The sequence below is a fragment of the Mustelus asterias genome, chromosome 12 (assembly GCF_964213995.1).
Source record: "Mustelus asterias chromosome 12, sMusAst1.hap1.1, whole genome shotgun sequence".
In the NCBI taxonomy this organism is placed as follows: Eukaryota; Metazoa; Chordata; class Chondrichthyes; order Carcharhiniformes; family Triakidae; genus Mustelus; species Mustelus asterias.
Window position 1 is genome coordinate 148,322 of NC_135812.1, and position 17,559 is coordinate 165,880.

General features: G+C 44.4%; 1 protein-coding gene across 2 annotated transcripts in view; it reads right to left on the reverse strand.

The window, feature by feature from the left end:
• LOC144501157 (integrin alpha-E-like) overlaps window positions 1-17,559 on the reverse strand; it is a 377,113-nt gene that overhangs the window by 114,947 nt on the left and 244,607 nt on the right. For both annotated transcript variants that reach the window (XM_078224555.1, XM_078224556.1), the window contains 3 exons: window positions 16,143-16,300; window positions 12,927-13,055; window positions 8,149-8,222 (listed from right to left, as the gene is read on the reverse strand). In XM_078224555.1, coding sequence (XP_078080681.1) covers window positions 8,149-8,222; window positions 12,927-13,055; window positions 16,143-16,300 — 361 coding nt within the window. The remainder of the gene's footprint in view (window positions 1-8,148; window positions 8,223-12,926; window positions 13,056-16,142; window positions 16,301-17,559) is intronic.

Below are 17,559 nucleotides of genomic sequence, written 5' to 3' on the forward strand. Positions count from 1 at the left end.
TTAAAAATTGCATTCCTTGGGGGAATGGCACTGGATGGTAGGTTGGTGCAAAAGGTTGGATCTCATGGGATAAAGGGGGAGGTGGCTAGATGGGTGGAGAACTGGCTTGGTCACAGAAGACAGAGGGTGGTAGTGGAAGGGTCTTTTTCCAGCTGGATGCCTGTGACTAGTGGTGTTCCGCAGGGCTCTGTACTGGGACCTCTGCTGTTTGTGATTTATATAAACGATCTGGAAGAAGGTGTCACTGGGGTGATCAGTAAGTTTGCGGACGACACGAAAATGGCTGGACTTGCAGATAGTGAGGAACATTGTCAGAGGCTACAGAAGGATATAGATAGGCTGGAAATTTGGGCAAAGAAATGGCAGATGGAGTTCAATCCAGATAAATGCGAAGTGATGCATTTTAGAACATAGAACATAGAACATTACAGCGCAGAACAGGCCCTTCGGCCCACGATGTTGCACTGACCAGTTAAAAAAAAACTGTGACCCTCCAACCTAAACCAATTTCTTTTCGTCCATGAACCTATCTACGGATCTCTTAAACGCCCCCAAACTAGGCGCATTTACTACTGATGCTGGCAGGGCATTCCAATCCCTCACCACCCTCTGGGTAAAGAACCTACCCCTGACATCGGTTCTATAACTACCCCCCCTCAATTTAAAGCCATGCCCCCTCGTGCTGGATTTCTCCATCAGAGGAAAAAGGCTATCACTATCCACCCTATCTAAACCTCTAATCATCTTATATGTTTCAATAAGATCCCCTCTTAGCCGCCGCCTTTCCAGCGAAAACAATCCCAAATCCCTCAGCCTCTCCTCATAGGATCTCCCCTCCATACCAGGCAACATCCTGGTAAACCTCCTCTGCACCCTCTCCAAAGCCTCCACATCCTTCCTGTAATGTGGGGACCAGAACTGCACACAGTACTCCAAGTGCGGCCGCACCAGAGTTGTGTACAGTTGCAACATAACGCTACGACTCCTAAATTCAATCCCCCTACCAATAAACGCCAAGACACCATATGCCTTCTTAACAACCTTATCTACTTGATTCCCAACTTTCAGGGATCTATGCACACATATACCTAGATCCCTCTGCTCCTCCACACTATTCAAAGTCCTCCCGTTAGCCCTATACTCAACACATCTGTTATTCCTACCAAAGTGAATTACCTCACACTTCTCCGCATTAAACTCCATCCGCCACCTCTCGGCCCAACTTTGCAACCTGTCTAAGTCTTCCTGCAAACTACGACACCCTTCCTCACTGTCTACCACACCACCGACTTTGGTGTCATCAGCAAATTTGCTAATCCACCCAACTATACCCTCATCCAGATCATTAATAAATATTACAAACATTTTGGTAGAACTAACGTAGGGGAGAGCTATACGATAAATGGCAGAACCATAAAGGGTGTAGATACGCAGAGGGACCTGGGTGTGCAAGTCCACAGATCCTTGAAGGTGATGCCACAGGTGGAGAAGGCAGTGAATAAGGCATATGGCATGCTTGCCTTTATAGGACGGGGCATAGAGTATAAAAGTTGGGGTCTGATGTTGCAGTTGTAAGGAATGTTGGTTTGGCTGCATTTGGAATACTGCGCCCAGTTCTGGTCGCCACACTACCGGAAGGACATGGAGGCTTTAGAGAGAGTGCAGAGGAGGTTTACCAGGATGTTGCCTGGTATGGAAGGGCTGAGTTATGAGGAGAGATTGGGTAAACTGGGGTTGTTCTCACTGGAAAGACGGAGGATGAGGGGTGACCTAATAGAGGTGTATAGAATTACGAAAGGCATAGATAGGGTGAACGGTGGGAAGCTTTTTCCCAGATCGGTGGTGACGTTCACGAGGGGTCATAGGTTCAAGGTGAGGGCCGGGGGGGAGGTTTAACACGGATATCAGAAGGAGGTATTTTACACAGAGAGTGGTGGGGGCCTGGAATGCGTTGCCGGGCAAGGTGGTGGAGGCAGACACACTGGGAACGTTTAAGACTTATCTAGATAGCCACATGAACGGAGTGGGAATGGAGGGATACAAAAGAATGGTCTAGTTTGGACCAGGGAGTGGCGCGGGCTTGGAGGGCCGAAGGGCCTGTTCCTGTGCTGTATTGTTCTTTGTTCTTTGTTTGTTCTTTGGATCCCAATGCTCCTGTCATTTTCAAAGGGCTAGTAGGGGAAGGTTATATTGTTCTAATTATTCTAATATGATTTAGAAACATACATTTAGGCGTATGTATTACATTAGCATTCAGAGTGTAAATCACTTGGTCAATGATTTGAGCTAAGAAGGTATCAGTTTGCAGCACACACACGGTGTGATCTGAGAGGCTATTTCCAAGGGCTGAAATGGTTGCTACGAGAGGACACAGGTTTAAGGTGCTGGGGGGTAGGTACAGAGGAGATGTCAGGGGTAAGTTTTTCACTCAGAGGGTGGTGGGTGAGTGGAATCGGCTGACGTCGGTGGTGGTGGAGGCAAACTCGTTGGGGTCTTTTAAGAGACTTCTGGATGAGTACATGGGATTTAATGGGATTGAGGGCTATAGATAGGCCTAGAGGTGGGGATGTGATCGGCGCAACTTGTGGGCCGAAGGGCCTGTTTGTGCAGTGGCTTTCTATGTTCTATGTTCTTAAATACATTTGATGGAGCTTCAGAATTTCAGTTTAATTTCAGTTTGATGGGGATTTCAAATTTCTGTGAACCACAAAACATATCAGGGAGGGAATGGGAAACCCTTTTGTCACCAATTAACAGTCCCTCGCAGCTTGTTAAGAAGCTTATGTAGAACAGAAAGGAATTTTCAAACATTTTTCCCTGCACTCTTGTGCATGTTTGTGCACAGCTGGTGGGGTCGCTGTGGGGCCCAGCTCAGCACTTCTCACATTTAGTTACTGGGCCTAATTATTGCCAGCATGAGCAATGCACCAAGTGTTGTAATCAATGGCTGCTTTCAACAGCCTGGCCAGCTGAGGAGCTGCCTGGTTTAATCAGTAAGGCAACTTCAGCCCCCAACATGGTGACATGGCACCAGCACCAGGCATGCAGCTCCCACCTCCTGAAGGCAGTTGGTGTCTCCAATTGGGTGCTGTGCTTGCATCCTGGTCAGGTATCCCAATTAAATTGAAAAATAGCATTGCAAGAGAGGTTAGGTACCGTGGTTAGCACTGCTGCCTCACAGCGCCAGGGACCCAGGTTTGATTCCAGCCTTGGGTCACTGTCTGTGTGGAGTTTGCACATTCTCCCCATGTCTGCGTGGGTTTCCTCCGGTTTCCTCCCACACTCCAAAAAAAGCAGGTTCGGTTGATTAGCCATGTTGAATTGTCCCTTAATGTCAGGGGGACTAGCAGAGTAAATACGTGGGGTTACAGGAATAGGGCCTGGGTGGGATTATTGCTGGTGCAGGCTCAATGGTCGAATGGCCTCCTTCTGCACTGTAGGGATTCTATGAATACAGGAGTTGAGATGTCTTGTTGAAGTTGTACAAGACATTGGTACGGCTACACTTGGAATACTGTGCACAGTTCTGGTCACCCTATTATAGAAAGGATATTATTAAACTAGAAAGAGTGCAGAAAAGATTTACTAGGATGCTACTGGGACTTAATGGTTTGAGTTATAAGGAGAGGCTGGATAGACTGGGACTTTGTCCTCTGGAGCGTAGGAGGCTGAGGGGTGACCTCAGAGGTCTATAGAATAATGACGGGCATAGATCAGCTAGATAGTCAATATCTTTTCCCAAAGGTAGGGGAGTCTAAAACTAAAGGGCATAGGTTTAAGGTGAGAGGGGAGAGATACAAAAGGATCTAGAGGAGCACTTTTTTCACATAGAGGGTGGTGAGTATCTGGAACAAGATGCCAGAGGTAGTAGTAGAGGTGGGTACAATTTTGTCTTTTAAAAAGCATTTAGACAGTTACATGGGTGGGATGGGTATAGAGGGATATGGGCCAAATGTGAGCAATTGGGACTAGCTAAGGGGTTAAAAAAAGGGGTGGCACAGACAAGTTGGGCCGAAGGTTCTGTTTCCATGCTGTAAACCTCGATGACTCTATGACAATTCATCTAGAACATAGAACATAGAACAGTACAGCACAGAACAGGCCCTTCGGCCCACGATGTTGTGCCAAGCTTTATCTGAAACCAAGATCAAGCTATCCCACTCCCTATCATCCTGGTGTGCTCCATGTGCCTATCCAATAACCGCTTAAATGTTCCTAAAGTGTCTGACTCCACTATCACTGCAGGCACTCCATTCCACACCCCAACCACTCTCTGAATAAAGAACCTACCTCGGACATCCTTCCTATATCTCCCACCATGAACCCTGTAGTTACACCCCCTTGTAATAGCTCCATCCATCCGAGGAAATAGTCTTTGAATGTTCTCTCTATCTATCCCCTCCATCATCTAGATGTCAGGTCTTGACCCTGTTTTGAAAGTCCATTCTCCTATAGTTTAATTTATGTCCCTTGGTGTTTGAACACTTCACCATGAACCTTTACCTCATTTGCTCCCATCAACATAGAAAAGATACTGAGTGGAATTTTACGATAATTGATTCTAAGTGTCCAGCTGGCATGAAAATGGGAGAATTGCAAATCTGTTTTTTTGGGCGAGTTTCTACCCCCAATCCTGTGCACATAATGCATGAAGAAAAGCGGCCAGACCATTTCTAGTTGCTACAGGCAGTGGGCAGGCCTTAAATCGCTCTCCTTGTTTGGTGGTGGGGTGGGGAGGTTGCCACTGCTACTCTGCAGGCAATCGATGGGGTGAGGAAGGTGGGGGCCTGATAGCTCACTCTCTCTCTCTCTCTCGCTCTGTCAGACCTCTGCTGTTGCTATTGTGCATGTGCAGAATCAGAGTTCTGCACATGCACAATAGCTCCCTCTGCAGGCTGTCCCACTGGGCAGTGCCAAGGTGCCCAGTGAGAATTACTGAGGTGCCAAGCTGGCAGTGTCGAAGGGGAACCTCCCCATTGCCCTCCACATGGGGCCTTAATGGCCTCCAGTTCTACCAGCGAGGCCAACAATACTGTTCCTTGTTCATAGGGAGCAAGTGTTTTCCTCACTGGAGAGAACGTTTCTCGGCGAGACCATAAAGGCAAGTGAGCCTGGACGATTCAGCACCAGGCTCAACGATGCCATTTAAATTAGCATTAGAATACATTTAAATAATTTATTCAGCTTCTCACTCATTTCCAGCAAGAGGCTGACCTTGTCGGAAATCCTGCTCTTGTAAAATTACGAGAGCCGGGAAGTTGGGCGTGATCCTGATTTCTCGGCTCCTGCGCGATTTTACTCGCTCGCTCTGCCCATTGATGGGCGAGTGAATCTGTAAATTCCCACCCACTGTCTCATATTGACATTCAAAGCATAGGTTAGGACATCAAGTTAGCCAGGAAGGACCTAAAGAGAGAGTTAAGAAGAGCCAGGAGGGGACATGAGAAGTCTTTGGCAGGTAGGATCAAGGAAAACCCGAAAGCTTTCCATAGGTATGTCAGGAATAAAAGAATGACTAGGGTAAGATTAGGGCCAGTCAAGGACAGTCGTGGGAAGTTGTGCGTGGAGTCTGAAGAGATAGGAGAGGCGCTAAATGAATATTTTTCGTTAGTATTCACGCAGGAAAAAGACAACGTTGTCGAGGAGAATACTGAGATACAGGCTATTGGACTAGACTGAGGTTAATAAGGAGGAGGTGTTAGCAATTCTGGAAAGTGTGAAAATAGATATGTCCCCTGGGCCGGATGGGATTTATCCCAGGATTTTCTGGGAGGCTAGGGAGGAGATTGCAGAACCTTTGGCTTTGATCTTTATGTCATCATCGTCTACAGGAATAGTGCCAGAAGACTGGAGGATAGCAAATGTTGTCCCCTTGTTCAAGAAGGGGAGTAGAGACAACCCTGGTAATTATAGACCAGTGAGCCTTACTTCTGTTGTGGGCAAAGTTTTGGAAAGGATTATAAGAGATAGGATTTATAATCATCTAGAAAGGAACAATTTGATTAGGGATAGTCAGCACGGTTTTGTGAAGGGTAGGTCGTGCCTCACAAACCTTATTAAGTTCTTTGAAAAGGTGACCAAAGAGGTGGGTGAGGGTAAAGCGGTTGATGTGGTGTATATGGATTTCAGTAAAGCGTTTGATAAGGTTCCCCACGGTAAGCTATTGCAGAAGATACGGAGGCATGGGATTGAGGGTGATTTAGTGGTTTGGATCAGGAATTGGCTAGCTGTAAGCAGACAGAGGGTGGTGGTTGATAGGAAATATTCATCCTGGAGTTCAGTTACTAGTGGTGTACCGCAAGGATCTGTTTTGGGGCCACTGCTGTTTGTCATTTTTATAAATAACCTGGATGAGGGCGTAGAAGGATGGGTTAGTAAATTTGCGGATGATTCTAAAGTCGGTGGAGTTGTGGACAGTGCGGAAGGTTGTTGCAGGTTACAGAGGGACATAGATAAGCTGCAGTGCTGGGCTGAGAGGTGGCAAATGGAGTTTAATGCGGAAAAGTGTGAGGTGATTCACTTTGGAAGGAGTAACAGGATTACAGAGTACTGGGCTAATGGTAAGAGACTTGGTAGTGTGGATGAACAGAGAGATCTCGGTGTCCATGTGCATAGATCCCTGAAAGTTGGCACCCAGGTTGATAGGGTTGTTAAGAAGGCATACGGAGTGTTAGCTTTTATTGGTGGAGGGATTGAGTTTCGGAGCCAGGAGGTCATGTTGCAGCTGTACAAAACTCTGGTGCGGCCGCACTTGGAGTATTGTGTACAGTTCTGGTCACCGCATCATAGGAAGGATGTGGAAGCATTGGAAAGGGTGGAGAGGAGATTTACTAGGATGTTGCCTGGTATGGTGGGAAGGTCTTATGAGGTAAGGTTGAGGGACTTGAGGTTGTTTTCGTTGGAGAGATGAAGGTTAAGAGGTGACTTAATAGAGGCATACAAGATGATCAGAGGATTAGACAGGGTGGATAGTGAGAGTCTTTTTCCTCGGATGGTGGTAGCTAGCACGAGGGGACATAGCTTTAAATTGAGGGGTGATAGATATAGGACAGATGTCAGAGGTAGGTTCTTCACTCAGAGAGTAGTAAGGGCGTGGAATGCCCTGCCTGCAGCAGTAGTGGACTCGCCAACATTAAGGGCATTTAAATGGATATTTGGATAAACATATGGATGATATTGGAATAGTGTAGGTTAGATGGGCTTTAGATTGGTTTCACTGGTCAGCGCAACATCGAGGGCTGAAGGGCCTGTACTGCGCTGTAATATTCTATATGTTCTATCAGCTTATTCACACAGGCACCATTTTATATAAAGAATTTGAGTATTGCTGAAAAAGATACTTTGTTTTAAAACTTCACCTTGCATTCATTTGGACATTTACATGAATACAATGTAAGGGAAATCAACAAACGTATGTTGTCTGAGAAGTGAGTACTAATTTGTTGCCATGTGGGATTTGATTGGTAGGTGTTGTCATGGAGAATGCACCAGGAAAGATGTTCTGCCAATCAGACAAGTGAGTGATGTGGTGCATTAATTTCAGTGCTAGCGTGATGGTAGGTATGTAGGCCATACGTCCCAAAGACTAGTGATTTAAATCAAACTGCAATGAGCAAGGTACAGCCATATCCTACCAGCCATGCTTGCAAAATTCAAAACACATGTCCAACATTAAATATTATTCCACAATTGGAGAACATTTGCTTTGTAATCCTCAGTGTGCTAAGAATTACGCTGACATATATTTAAGATTGTTAGTTGGGCTTACATGTATTGAAGCTACATATATTAATACAGAGGGCCCTGTTCTTTGCAGTCAGAAAAAACATGTACACACATTGCACCATTTTAGCTAATCAAGACAAATGGTAGCCACTCATTCATTCCTCAGAGCAATGCCTAAAGCATTCAGAGTTACCTGCTTGGCAGGTAACTATCAGCCACCATTAACTGGTGCATTCTCTATGACAACGCCTCTACCAATCAGTCTGCTTGCTAACCAATCAGCACACTTCTCATACAGTATGTTGGTATTCTTTCGAATGTCCTGATGAGTGCAAGATGAAAAGATTAAACAAATAAATCTCTTTTTCATCAATACTCAAGTTATATACCACTAAATGACTATGTATAGAATTAATAACTCACTGCGGCAGATTGGATACCAATGATAGATTTGCATGACAGATATTATCGGAGCCACAATCCTTCTGAAATTGGAGCTAAAAGAAAAAGCAAAATTTTGATGTAAACATTGCTACCACAATGGATAACCTCACATTTATCCACATTGTACTGCATCTGCCATGCATATATCAACTCACTCAGCCTGTCCATATCACATTGTGACTCCAAACAGCGGAGAGTTTGTCCCCGATACCCATTAATTCCAGTTTCGCTAGGGGTCCTTGATGCCACACTCGGTCGAATGATGTCAAGGGCTGTCACTCTCATCTCACTTCTGGAATTTAGCTCTTTTGTCCATGTTTGAACCAAGGTTGTAATGAGGTCAGGAGCTGAGTGACCCTGGCGAACCGAAAGTGGGAGTCACTGAGCAGGTTATTGCTGAGCAGGTGTCGCTTCATAACACTGTTGATGACCCCTTCCATCACTTTACTGATAATCGAGAGTAGACTCTCAGTAATTGGCTGGGTTGGATTTATCCTGCTATTTGTGTACATGCCATATCTGGACAATTTTCCACATTGTTGGCTAGATGCCTGTGTTGTCACTGTACTGGAAGAGCTTGGCTAGGGGAGCGGCAAGTTCTGGAGCACAGGTCTTCAGTACTATTGCCGGAATGTTATCAGGGCCCATTGCCTTTGCAGTATCCAGTGCCTCCAACTGTTTCTTGATATCACGTGGAGTGAATCGAATTGGCTGGAGACTGGCATCTGAGATGCTGGGGACCTCTGGAGGAGGTCGAGATGGATCATCCACTCAGCACTCCTGGCTGAAGATTGCTGTGAATGCTTCAGCCTTATCTTTTGCACTGATGTGCTGGGCTCCTGCATCATTGAGGAGGGGGATATTTGTGGAGTCTCCTCCTCCAATGAGTTGTTTAATTGTCCACCACCATTCATAGCTGGATGTGGAAGGACTGCAGAGCTTAGATCTGATCTGTTGGTTGTGGGATCGCTTTGCTCTGTCCATCACTTGCTGTTTATGCTGTTTGGCAAGTAGTCCTGTTTGGTAGCTTCACCACGTTGACACCTCATTTTTAGGTATGTCTGGTGCTGCTCCCGCCATGACCTCCTGCACTCTCCATTGAACCAGGGCTGATCCCCTGGCTTGATGGTAATGGTTGAGTGGGGGATATACCGGGCCATGAAGTTGAAGATTGTGCTGGAGTACAGTTCTGCTGCTGTTGATGGCCCACAGCGCCTCATGGATGCCCAGTCTTGAGTTGCTAGATCTGTTTGAAGTCTGTCCCATTTAGCATGGTGATAGTACCACACAACACGATGGAGGTTATTCTCAATGTGAAGGCGGGACTTCGTCTCCACGAAGACTGTGCGGTGGTCACTCTTACCACTACTGTCATAGACAGATGCATCTGCAGCCGGCAGATTGCTAAGGATGAGGTCAGGTATGTATTTCCCTCTTGTTGGTTTGGGCCTGCTCTGCCATTCATTTTGATCATGACTGATCATCAAATTCAATATCCTGATGCCCCACTTTCCCCCATATCCCTTGATTCCCTTTAGCCCCAAGAGCGATATCAAATGGGCAGCACGGTGGCACAGTGGTTAGTTCTGCTGCCTCAGTGTCATGGTCCCAGGTTCAATTCCGCCCTCAAGTCACTGCCTGTGTGGAGTTTGCACATTCTCCCTATCTGAGCGTGGGCTTCCTCCGGGTGCTCCGGTTTCCTCCCATAGTCCAAAGATGTGCAGATTAGGTTGATTAGCCATGCTAAATTGACCTTAGTTTCAGGGTAAATGCATGGGGTTGCGGAAATAGGGGCTGGGTGGGATTGTGGTCTGTACAGACTCGATGGGCCGAATGGCCTCCTTCTGTACTGTAGGGATTCTATGATTCTATGATTTTGAAATCAGATAACATTTGGCCTCAACTACATTCTGTGATAGTCAATTCCACACATTCACCACCCTCTGGGTGAAGAAATTTCTCCTCACCTTAGTTCTAAAAGGTTTCCCCCTTATCCTCAAATTATGACTCCTAGTTCTGGACTCCCCCACCATTGGGAACATTCTTTCTGAATCTACCCTGTCTAACCCTGTTAGAATTTTATAAGTTTCTATGAGATCCCCTCTCACTCTTCTAAACTCCAGTGAATATAATCCTCATATGACAGTCCTGCCATCCCAGGAATCAGCCTGGTAAACCTTTGCTGCACTCCCTCTATAGCAAGGATATCTTTCCCCAGATAAGGACAGCAAAACAGCATACAATACGCCAGGTGTGGCCTCACCAATGCCCTAGACAATTGCAGCAAAACATCCCTATCCCTGAACTCAAATTCTCTCACTATGAAGGCCAACATACTATTTGCCTTCGTTACCGCCAGCGGCTGATGCAGGAGGACTCCAAGGTCCCGTAAAGTATACACCTCTCTCAATTTACACCCATTCAAGTAATAATCTGTCTTCCTATTACTGCTATCAAAGTGGATAACTTATCCACATTATACGGCATCTGCCATGCAGATGCCCAGACATTCAGCCTGTTCAAATCACACTGAAGCATCTCTGCTCAGAATAAAGGAACACCAAGTTAAGACTGACATGAGGAGGAATTTCTTCTCTCAGAGAGTTGAGAGTCTTTGGAAGTGCTTGATAGAGAGCTGTGAGGGCAGAGTCCTTGTGTATTTTTAAGGCTGAGATAGATAGAATTGATCAGTAAGGGAATCAAGGCGTACAGAGAAAGGGCAAGAAAATGGACGTGAAGAATGCATCAGATCAGCCATGATCCTATTTAATGGCAGAGCGAGCTCGAGTGGCCAAACAGCATACGCCTGTTCCTATTTCGTATGGTCTTATAAGGAAGCAAGCTGCTAAAATGCTGAACTGTTCATAACCTCTAACTTTAAATGTATCCAGGCTTATACTTTATGTTAATTCCAATAATTATATGTTTTCTTTAAATTTTATTCATTCAAGGGACATGGGCATCTTTGGCTGGCCAGCATTTATTGCCCATTCTTAGTTGCTCAAGGGCAGTTGAGAATCAACCACATTGCTGTGGCTGTGGAGTCACATGTAGTTCAGACTAGGTAACGACAGCAGATTTCCTTCCCTGAAGGACATTAGTGAACCAGATGGGTTTTTCAGACAATCGACAATATTTTCATGGTCATCATTCCAGATTTTCTTTTTTTATTGAATTCAAATTCCACAATCTGGCAGGATTCAAAGCAAGGTTCCCCAGAACATTAGCTGAGTTTCTGGATTAATAGCCTATGGGTAATTCCACTAGGCTAGCGTCTCCAAAAGCTAGCCTATGTCTCAAACAGGTTTATTTCCAGACAGTAAAGCCACGGACAGAAAGCATTCTTTCTGGTTGTATCACAGCTTGGTATGGCTCCTGCTCTGCCCAATACCACAAGGAACTACAAAAGGTCGTGAATGTAGCCCAATCCATCACACAAACCAGCCTTCCATCCATTGACTCTGGCTACACTTCCAGCTGCCTCGGTAAAGCAGCCAGCATAAGGGCATGGAATGCCTGCCTGCAGCAGTAGTGGACTCGTCAACATTAAGAGCATTCAAATGGTTATTGGATAAACATATAAGAAGATAAGAAACATAAGAAATAGGAGCAGGAGTAGGCCATCTAGCCCCTCGGTTGGATGATATTGGAATAGTGTAGATTAGAGGGGCTTTAGATTGGTTTCACTGGTCGGCACAAGATCGAGGGCTGAAGGGCCTGTACTGCATTGTAATGTTCTATGTTCTCTAATTAAGGACCCCACGCACCCCGGGCATTCTCTCTTCCACCTTCTTCCTTTGGGAAAAAGATACAAAAGTCTGAGGTTACGTACCAACCGATTCAAGAACAGCTTCTTCCCTGCTGCTGTCAGACTTTTGAATGGACCTACCTTGCATTAAGTTGATCTTTCTCTGCACCCTAGCTATGACTGTAACACTACATTGTGCACTCTCTCACTTCCTTCTCTATGAATAAGAACAAAGAACAAAGAACAATACAGCACAGGAAACAGGCCCTTCGGCCCTCCAAGCCTGTGCCGCTCCTTGGTCCAACTAGACCAATCGTTTGTATCCCTCCATTCCCAGGCTGCTCATGTGACTCTCCATTCCCAGGCTGCTCATGTGACTATTCCCAGGCTGCTCATGTGACTCTCCATTCCCAGGCTGCTCATGTGACTCTCCATTCCCAGGCTGCTCATGTGACTATTCCCAGGCTGCTCATGTGACTAAATGGTATGTTTTGAATGGTATGTTTTGTCTGTATAGCGCGCAAGAAACAATACTTTTCACTGTATGTTAATACATGTGACAATAATAAATCAAATCAAATTACCTCACTGTTTCAGTGCTCCCAATTTATCCTCTTTTGGAGCAAAACAATTAAACTAAATTAAACAAATTAAGGGCCAATTTAAAAGAGCAGTCCCTCAAAGGGACACTGCATCAAACAAATCACAAAGGAAACTTAAAACATCAAACCAAAATATGACAAGAGGGGTCAATAAAACACCCCAGTTCCCATCATGCCCACTGGGCACAGCTCCCATTCATACACTTTTGATGTGAATGATTAGACCCCATTTATTTTGGGGTAGACCAATTAGGTTCCCACTTATAGGTGGACCAATACCAATTGCTTTAACAATGTGATTGCCATTTAGCAAAGTGATAGCCATTAGACCTTAACAATGTAATTAATAAAACATTGACATTTTAAACATTATAATTAATTCAGTTTTTCAAGTTTGTCATTTTTACCTCAACATGTGTTGAAGGTTTGGCAAAATTATCAAGAATTGGTGAGGGTAGTCCAGCCTTCTTTCCAGTATTATTCAGTGTATAGTGCACCTCCACAATAATTGCAGAGACACAGTCAAACGTGCAATGCTGAAATTGAAGAATGTTATTTGTTAATCAAGATTAAGAATCACATAGAATCATAGAAACCCTACAGTACAGAAGGAGGCCATTCGGCCCATCAAGTCTGCACCGACAACAATCCCACCCAGGCCCTATCCCCGTCACCCCACATATTTACCCCGCTAAGCCCTTTAACCTACATGCCTCAGGACACTAAGGGGCAATTTAGCATGGCCAATCAACCTAAGCCGCACATCTTTGGATGTGCGTAAAGTTCGTAAAGTAAAAGTCAAATGATGAAACATAAAATATTTGAAATTACAGCAATGGTAACTTGAATTTAAATAAAGTTTAAAGTTTATTTATTTGTGTCACAAGTAGGCTTCCATTAACACTGCAATGAAGTTACTGTAAAAATCCCCTAGTCGCCACACTCCGGTACCTTTAATGTGGCGTGATGAAAATCAGGGATGTAGAAAAGAGTTAGACAAATATAGAGCCATCAAAGGATTGTAGAGTTAGAGAAGGTGAGAGAGATATGGCAAAGTGACATATGGACAGATCATTTTGTTTATTTCACGCGATATGAGAGTCGCTAGCAAGTCCAGCATTTGTTGCCCATCCATAATTGCCCCCGAGAAGATGGTGGTGGGTCACCTTCTTCAACCACTGCTATCCACCTGGTGTTGAGACCCCAACAGTGTTGTTAGGAAGGGAGTTCCACAATTTTGTCCAGTGACAGTGAAGGAATGGCAATATAGGTCCAAGTCAGGATGATGTATGGCTTGGAGGAGAACTTTCAGGTGGTGGTGTTCTCACGCATCTGCTGCCCTTGTCCTTCTAGGTAGTAGAGGTTGGAGATTGGTAAGGTGCTTTTGAAGCAGGGTAGGGAAATTGCTGCAATGCATCTTGTAGATGTAGCACATGATGACCATTGTGCGTCAGTGGTAGAGGGAGGGAACATTTAAGGTGGTGTATGGGGTGCCTATTATGAGGTGCTTTGTTCTAGATGGTGTTAAGCTTCTTGAGTGTCATTGGAGCAGCACCCGTCCAGGCAAGTGGAGAGAATTCCGTTACACTCTTGACTTGTGCTTTGAAGATGGTGAACAGGCTTTGGGGAGTCAAGAGATGAGTAACTTGCTGCAGAATTTCTAACTTCTGAGTTGCTCTGGTAGTCACATATTTGTATGGCTATCTAGTTATGTTTCTGGTCAATTGGGGGATTCAGTGATGACAATGCCTTTGAACATCAAGGGGAGATGCTTAGTTTATTTTTTGTCGGAGATGGTCATTACCTGGCACTTGTATGCCATGAATGGGAATATGACTGAGATACTTGGAAACATAGAAAATAGGTGCAGGAGTAGATCATGCAGCCTTTGGAGCCTGCTCCATTATTCAATATGATCATGGCTGATCCTCTCTCAACACCATACTCCCGCATTCTCCCTATATCCTTTAACATCTGTAAAGTCCATAAATTGATCTATTTCTTTCTTAAATATATTCAGTAATTTGGCCTCCACAGCTTTTTGTGATAGAGAATTCCACAGGTTCACTACCCTCTGAGTGAAGAAGTTGCTCCTGATCTCACTCTTAAATGGCTTCTCCTGTATTCTAAAACTGTGATTCCTTGTTCTAAACCCCGCCCCCAGCCAGAGGAAACAATGTCCCGACATCAAATCTGTCCAGTCCTCTCAGAATTTAATGTGTTTCAATTACATCCCCTGTCTTTCTTCTAAACTCCAGGGAATACAGCCCAGTTGACATAACCTCTCCTCATACATTGCTGCCATCCCAGGAATCAGCTGGTGAACCTTCGCTGCACTCCCTCCATGGCAAGTATATCCTTTCTTTGCTAAGGAGACCAAAACTGCACACAGTACTCCAGGTGCGGTCTCACCAAGGCTCTGGACAGCTACTGTAAGACATCCTTGCTCCTGTACTCAAGTCCTCTTGCAATTAAGGCCAACATACCATTTGCCTTCCTAACTGCTTGCTGTACCACAGCAGGATGTTGGTTCACAGCAAATGTTAATTGCTGAGCAGCCCAATGCCAGAGGGAAACTTGGCTTATGGGCCACAATGTTTTTTGCACTCTGGAAATGGAAAGAAAGCGAACTAAACTCAGCAGCAAGAAGTCCAGTAACACTTCTGGGAATTTAAAAATTAAAAGTAAAAGATGTATTTTTTTTAAAAACAGTTAAAATTAGTCTTACAAAACATTCCCCCAAAAGACTCCCGACTTGGTCAGACGCATAAGTATATAGAACAAAGAGTACAAAGAACAAATAACAGTACAGCACAGGAAACAGGCCCTTCGGCCCTCCAAGCCTGTGCCGCTCCTTGGTCCAACTAGACCAATCGTTTGTATCCCTCCATCCCCAGGCTGCTTATGTGACTATCCAGGTAAGTCTTAAACGATGTCAGCGTGCCTGCCTCCACCACCCTACTTGGCAGCGCATTCCAGGCCCCCACCACCCTCTGTGTAAAAAACGTCCCTCTGATGTCTGAGTTATACTTCGCCCCTCTCAGCTTGAGCCCGTGACCCCTCGTGATCGTCACCTCCGACCTGGGAAAAAGCTTCCCACTGAGGCAACACATCTGAATAGATGTTTAACCATAACAATCCAGTAATATTATCCAAGTCAAAGCTGCTGTCGCTTCAATACAGGCAAACCACACAATCTCTCAAATTGACTTCCACTCTGCTGTGGAAATCCAAGAAACCTGCAGATACAAGACTAATCTTCACAGGCCAAGACTTTTCTGGCTTGACTAGATGGCTAATTCAAACTTTACACATTCTCTCAACCTACAGCTATTTCCAGCAGTTCTTCAACCTGTCCTCTCAATATCTCTCCTAAAATATCCTTTTCATCCTTCATCGACAGTTCCATTGTCCTCAGCAACATTTCCAAAATACAAAAATCTTTCATGTTTTCCTATGGCTCCTACTTTTGGGCCAAATAAAATTTAATATGCTTCCCTTGTTTACTTATGAAATCTTTGCACATTGTAAAAGCATTTTACCTCCCTTTGAAATTTAACAGTTTAAAGGAAGTCCCTCTATATCTCCTAATGCAAATTCCTAAACCTAGCCTCCCATCTTACCTGTACAATGAGTGAATAATTTTTACAGACATCAGATGAGATCCTCACAGAATCAGACACAGAGTCAGGAGTTCCATCATTGTTTGCAAATAAAACTCTTTTACTCTTCTGCTTTGTATCCAGGCTGATTGTATAATCAACAAAGGAATTTTCCAAATCTATAAAATATACAGAATAAAACTATTAAAGCACATTAATACTGAATATCTATTTTTCCAGTTATCTGCCATGTCAGTTGATTGCATTGTAACTTTATACTTTCTTCTAATATTCAATTGTCATGAAACTATCACTGTAATGCTAGGGCATTTTTAAAAACATGTTTCCCTACATTATTTTAGCTTTGGTATTTTGGGTCACTCTTTGGGGTGAATATAAAGTCATAGAGGTTTACAGCATGGAAACCGCCCCTTCAGCCCAACTTGTCCATGCCGTCCTTTTTTTTTAACCACTGAACTAGTCCCAATTGCCCACCTTTGGCCCATATCCCTCTATACCCATCTTACCCATGTAACTGTCTAAATGCTTTTTAAAAGACAAAATTGTGCCCGCCTCTACTACTACCTCTGGCAGCTTGTTCCAGACACTCACCACCCTCTGTGTGAAAAAATTGCCCCTCTGGATCCTTTCGTATCTCTCCCCTCTCACTTTAAACCTATGCCCTCTAGTTTTAAACTCCCCTACCTTTGGGAAAAGATGTTGACTGTCCAGCTGATCTATGCCCCTCATTATTTTATAGACCTCCATTAGATCACCCCTAAGACTCCGACACGGCAGAGAAAAAAGTCCCAGTCTATCCAGCCTCTCCTTATAACTCAATCAAATCCCAGTAGCATCCTAGTAAATCTTTCCTGCATTCTTTCTAGTTTAATAATATCCTTTCTATAATAGGGTGACCAGAACTGTACACAGTATTCCAAGTGTGGCCTTACCAATGTCTTGTACAATTTCAACAAAACGTCCCAACTCCTGTATTCAATGTTCTGACCAATGAAACCAAGCATGCTGAATGCCTTCTTCATAACTTTGTCCACCTGTGACTCCACCTTCAAGGAGCTATGAACCTGTACCCCTAGATCTCTTTGTTCTATAACTCTCCCCAACACCCTACCATTAACTGAGTAAGTCCTGCCCTGGTTTGACCTACCAAAATGCATCACCTCGCATTTATCTAAATTAAACTCCATCTGCCATTCATCAGCCCACTGGCCCAATTGATCAAGGTCCCATTGCAATCCTAAATAATCTTCTTCACTGTCCATATGCCACCAATCTTGGTGTGACCTGCAAATTTACTAATCATGCCCCATAAATTCTCATCCAAATCATTAATATAAATAATAACTCGCCAAATAAGTGTTTCTGAGTGTCTGTCTTTGCACTCAGTTCTTGATGTATTTTCAGTAATCTGCCTGCC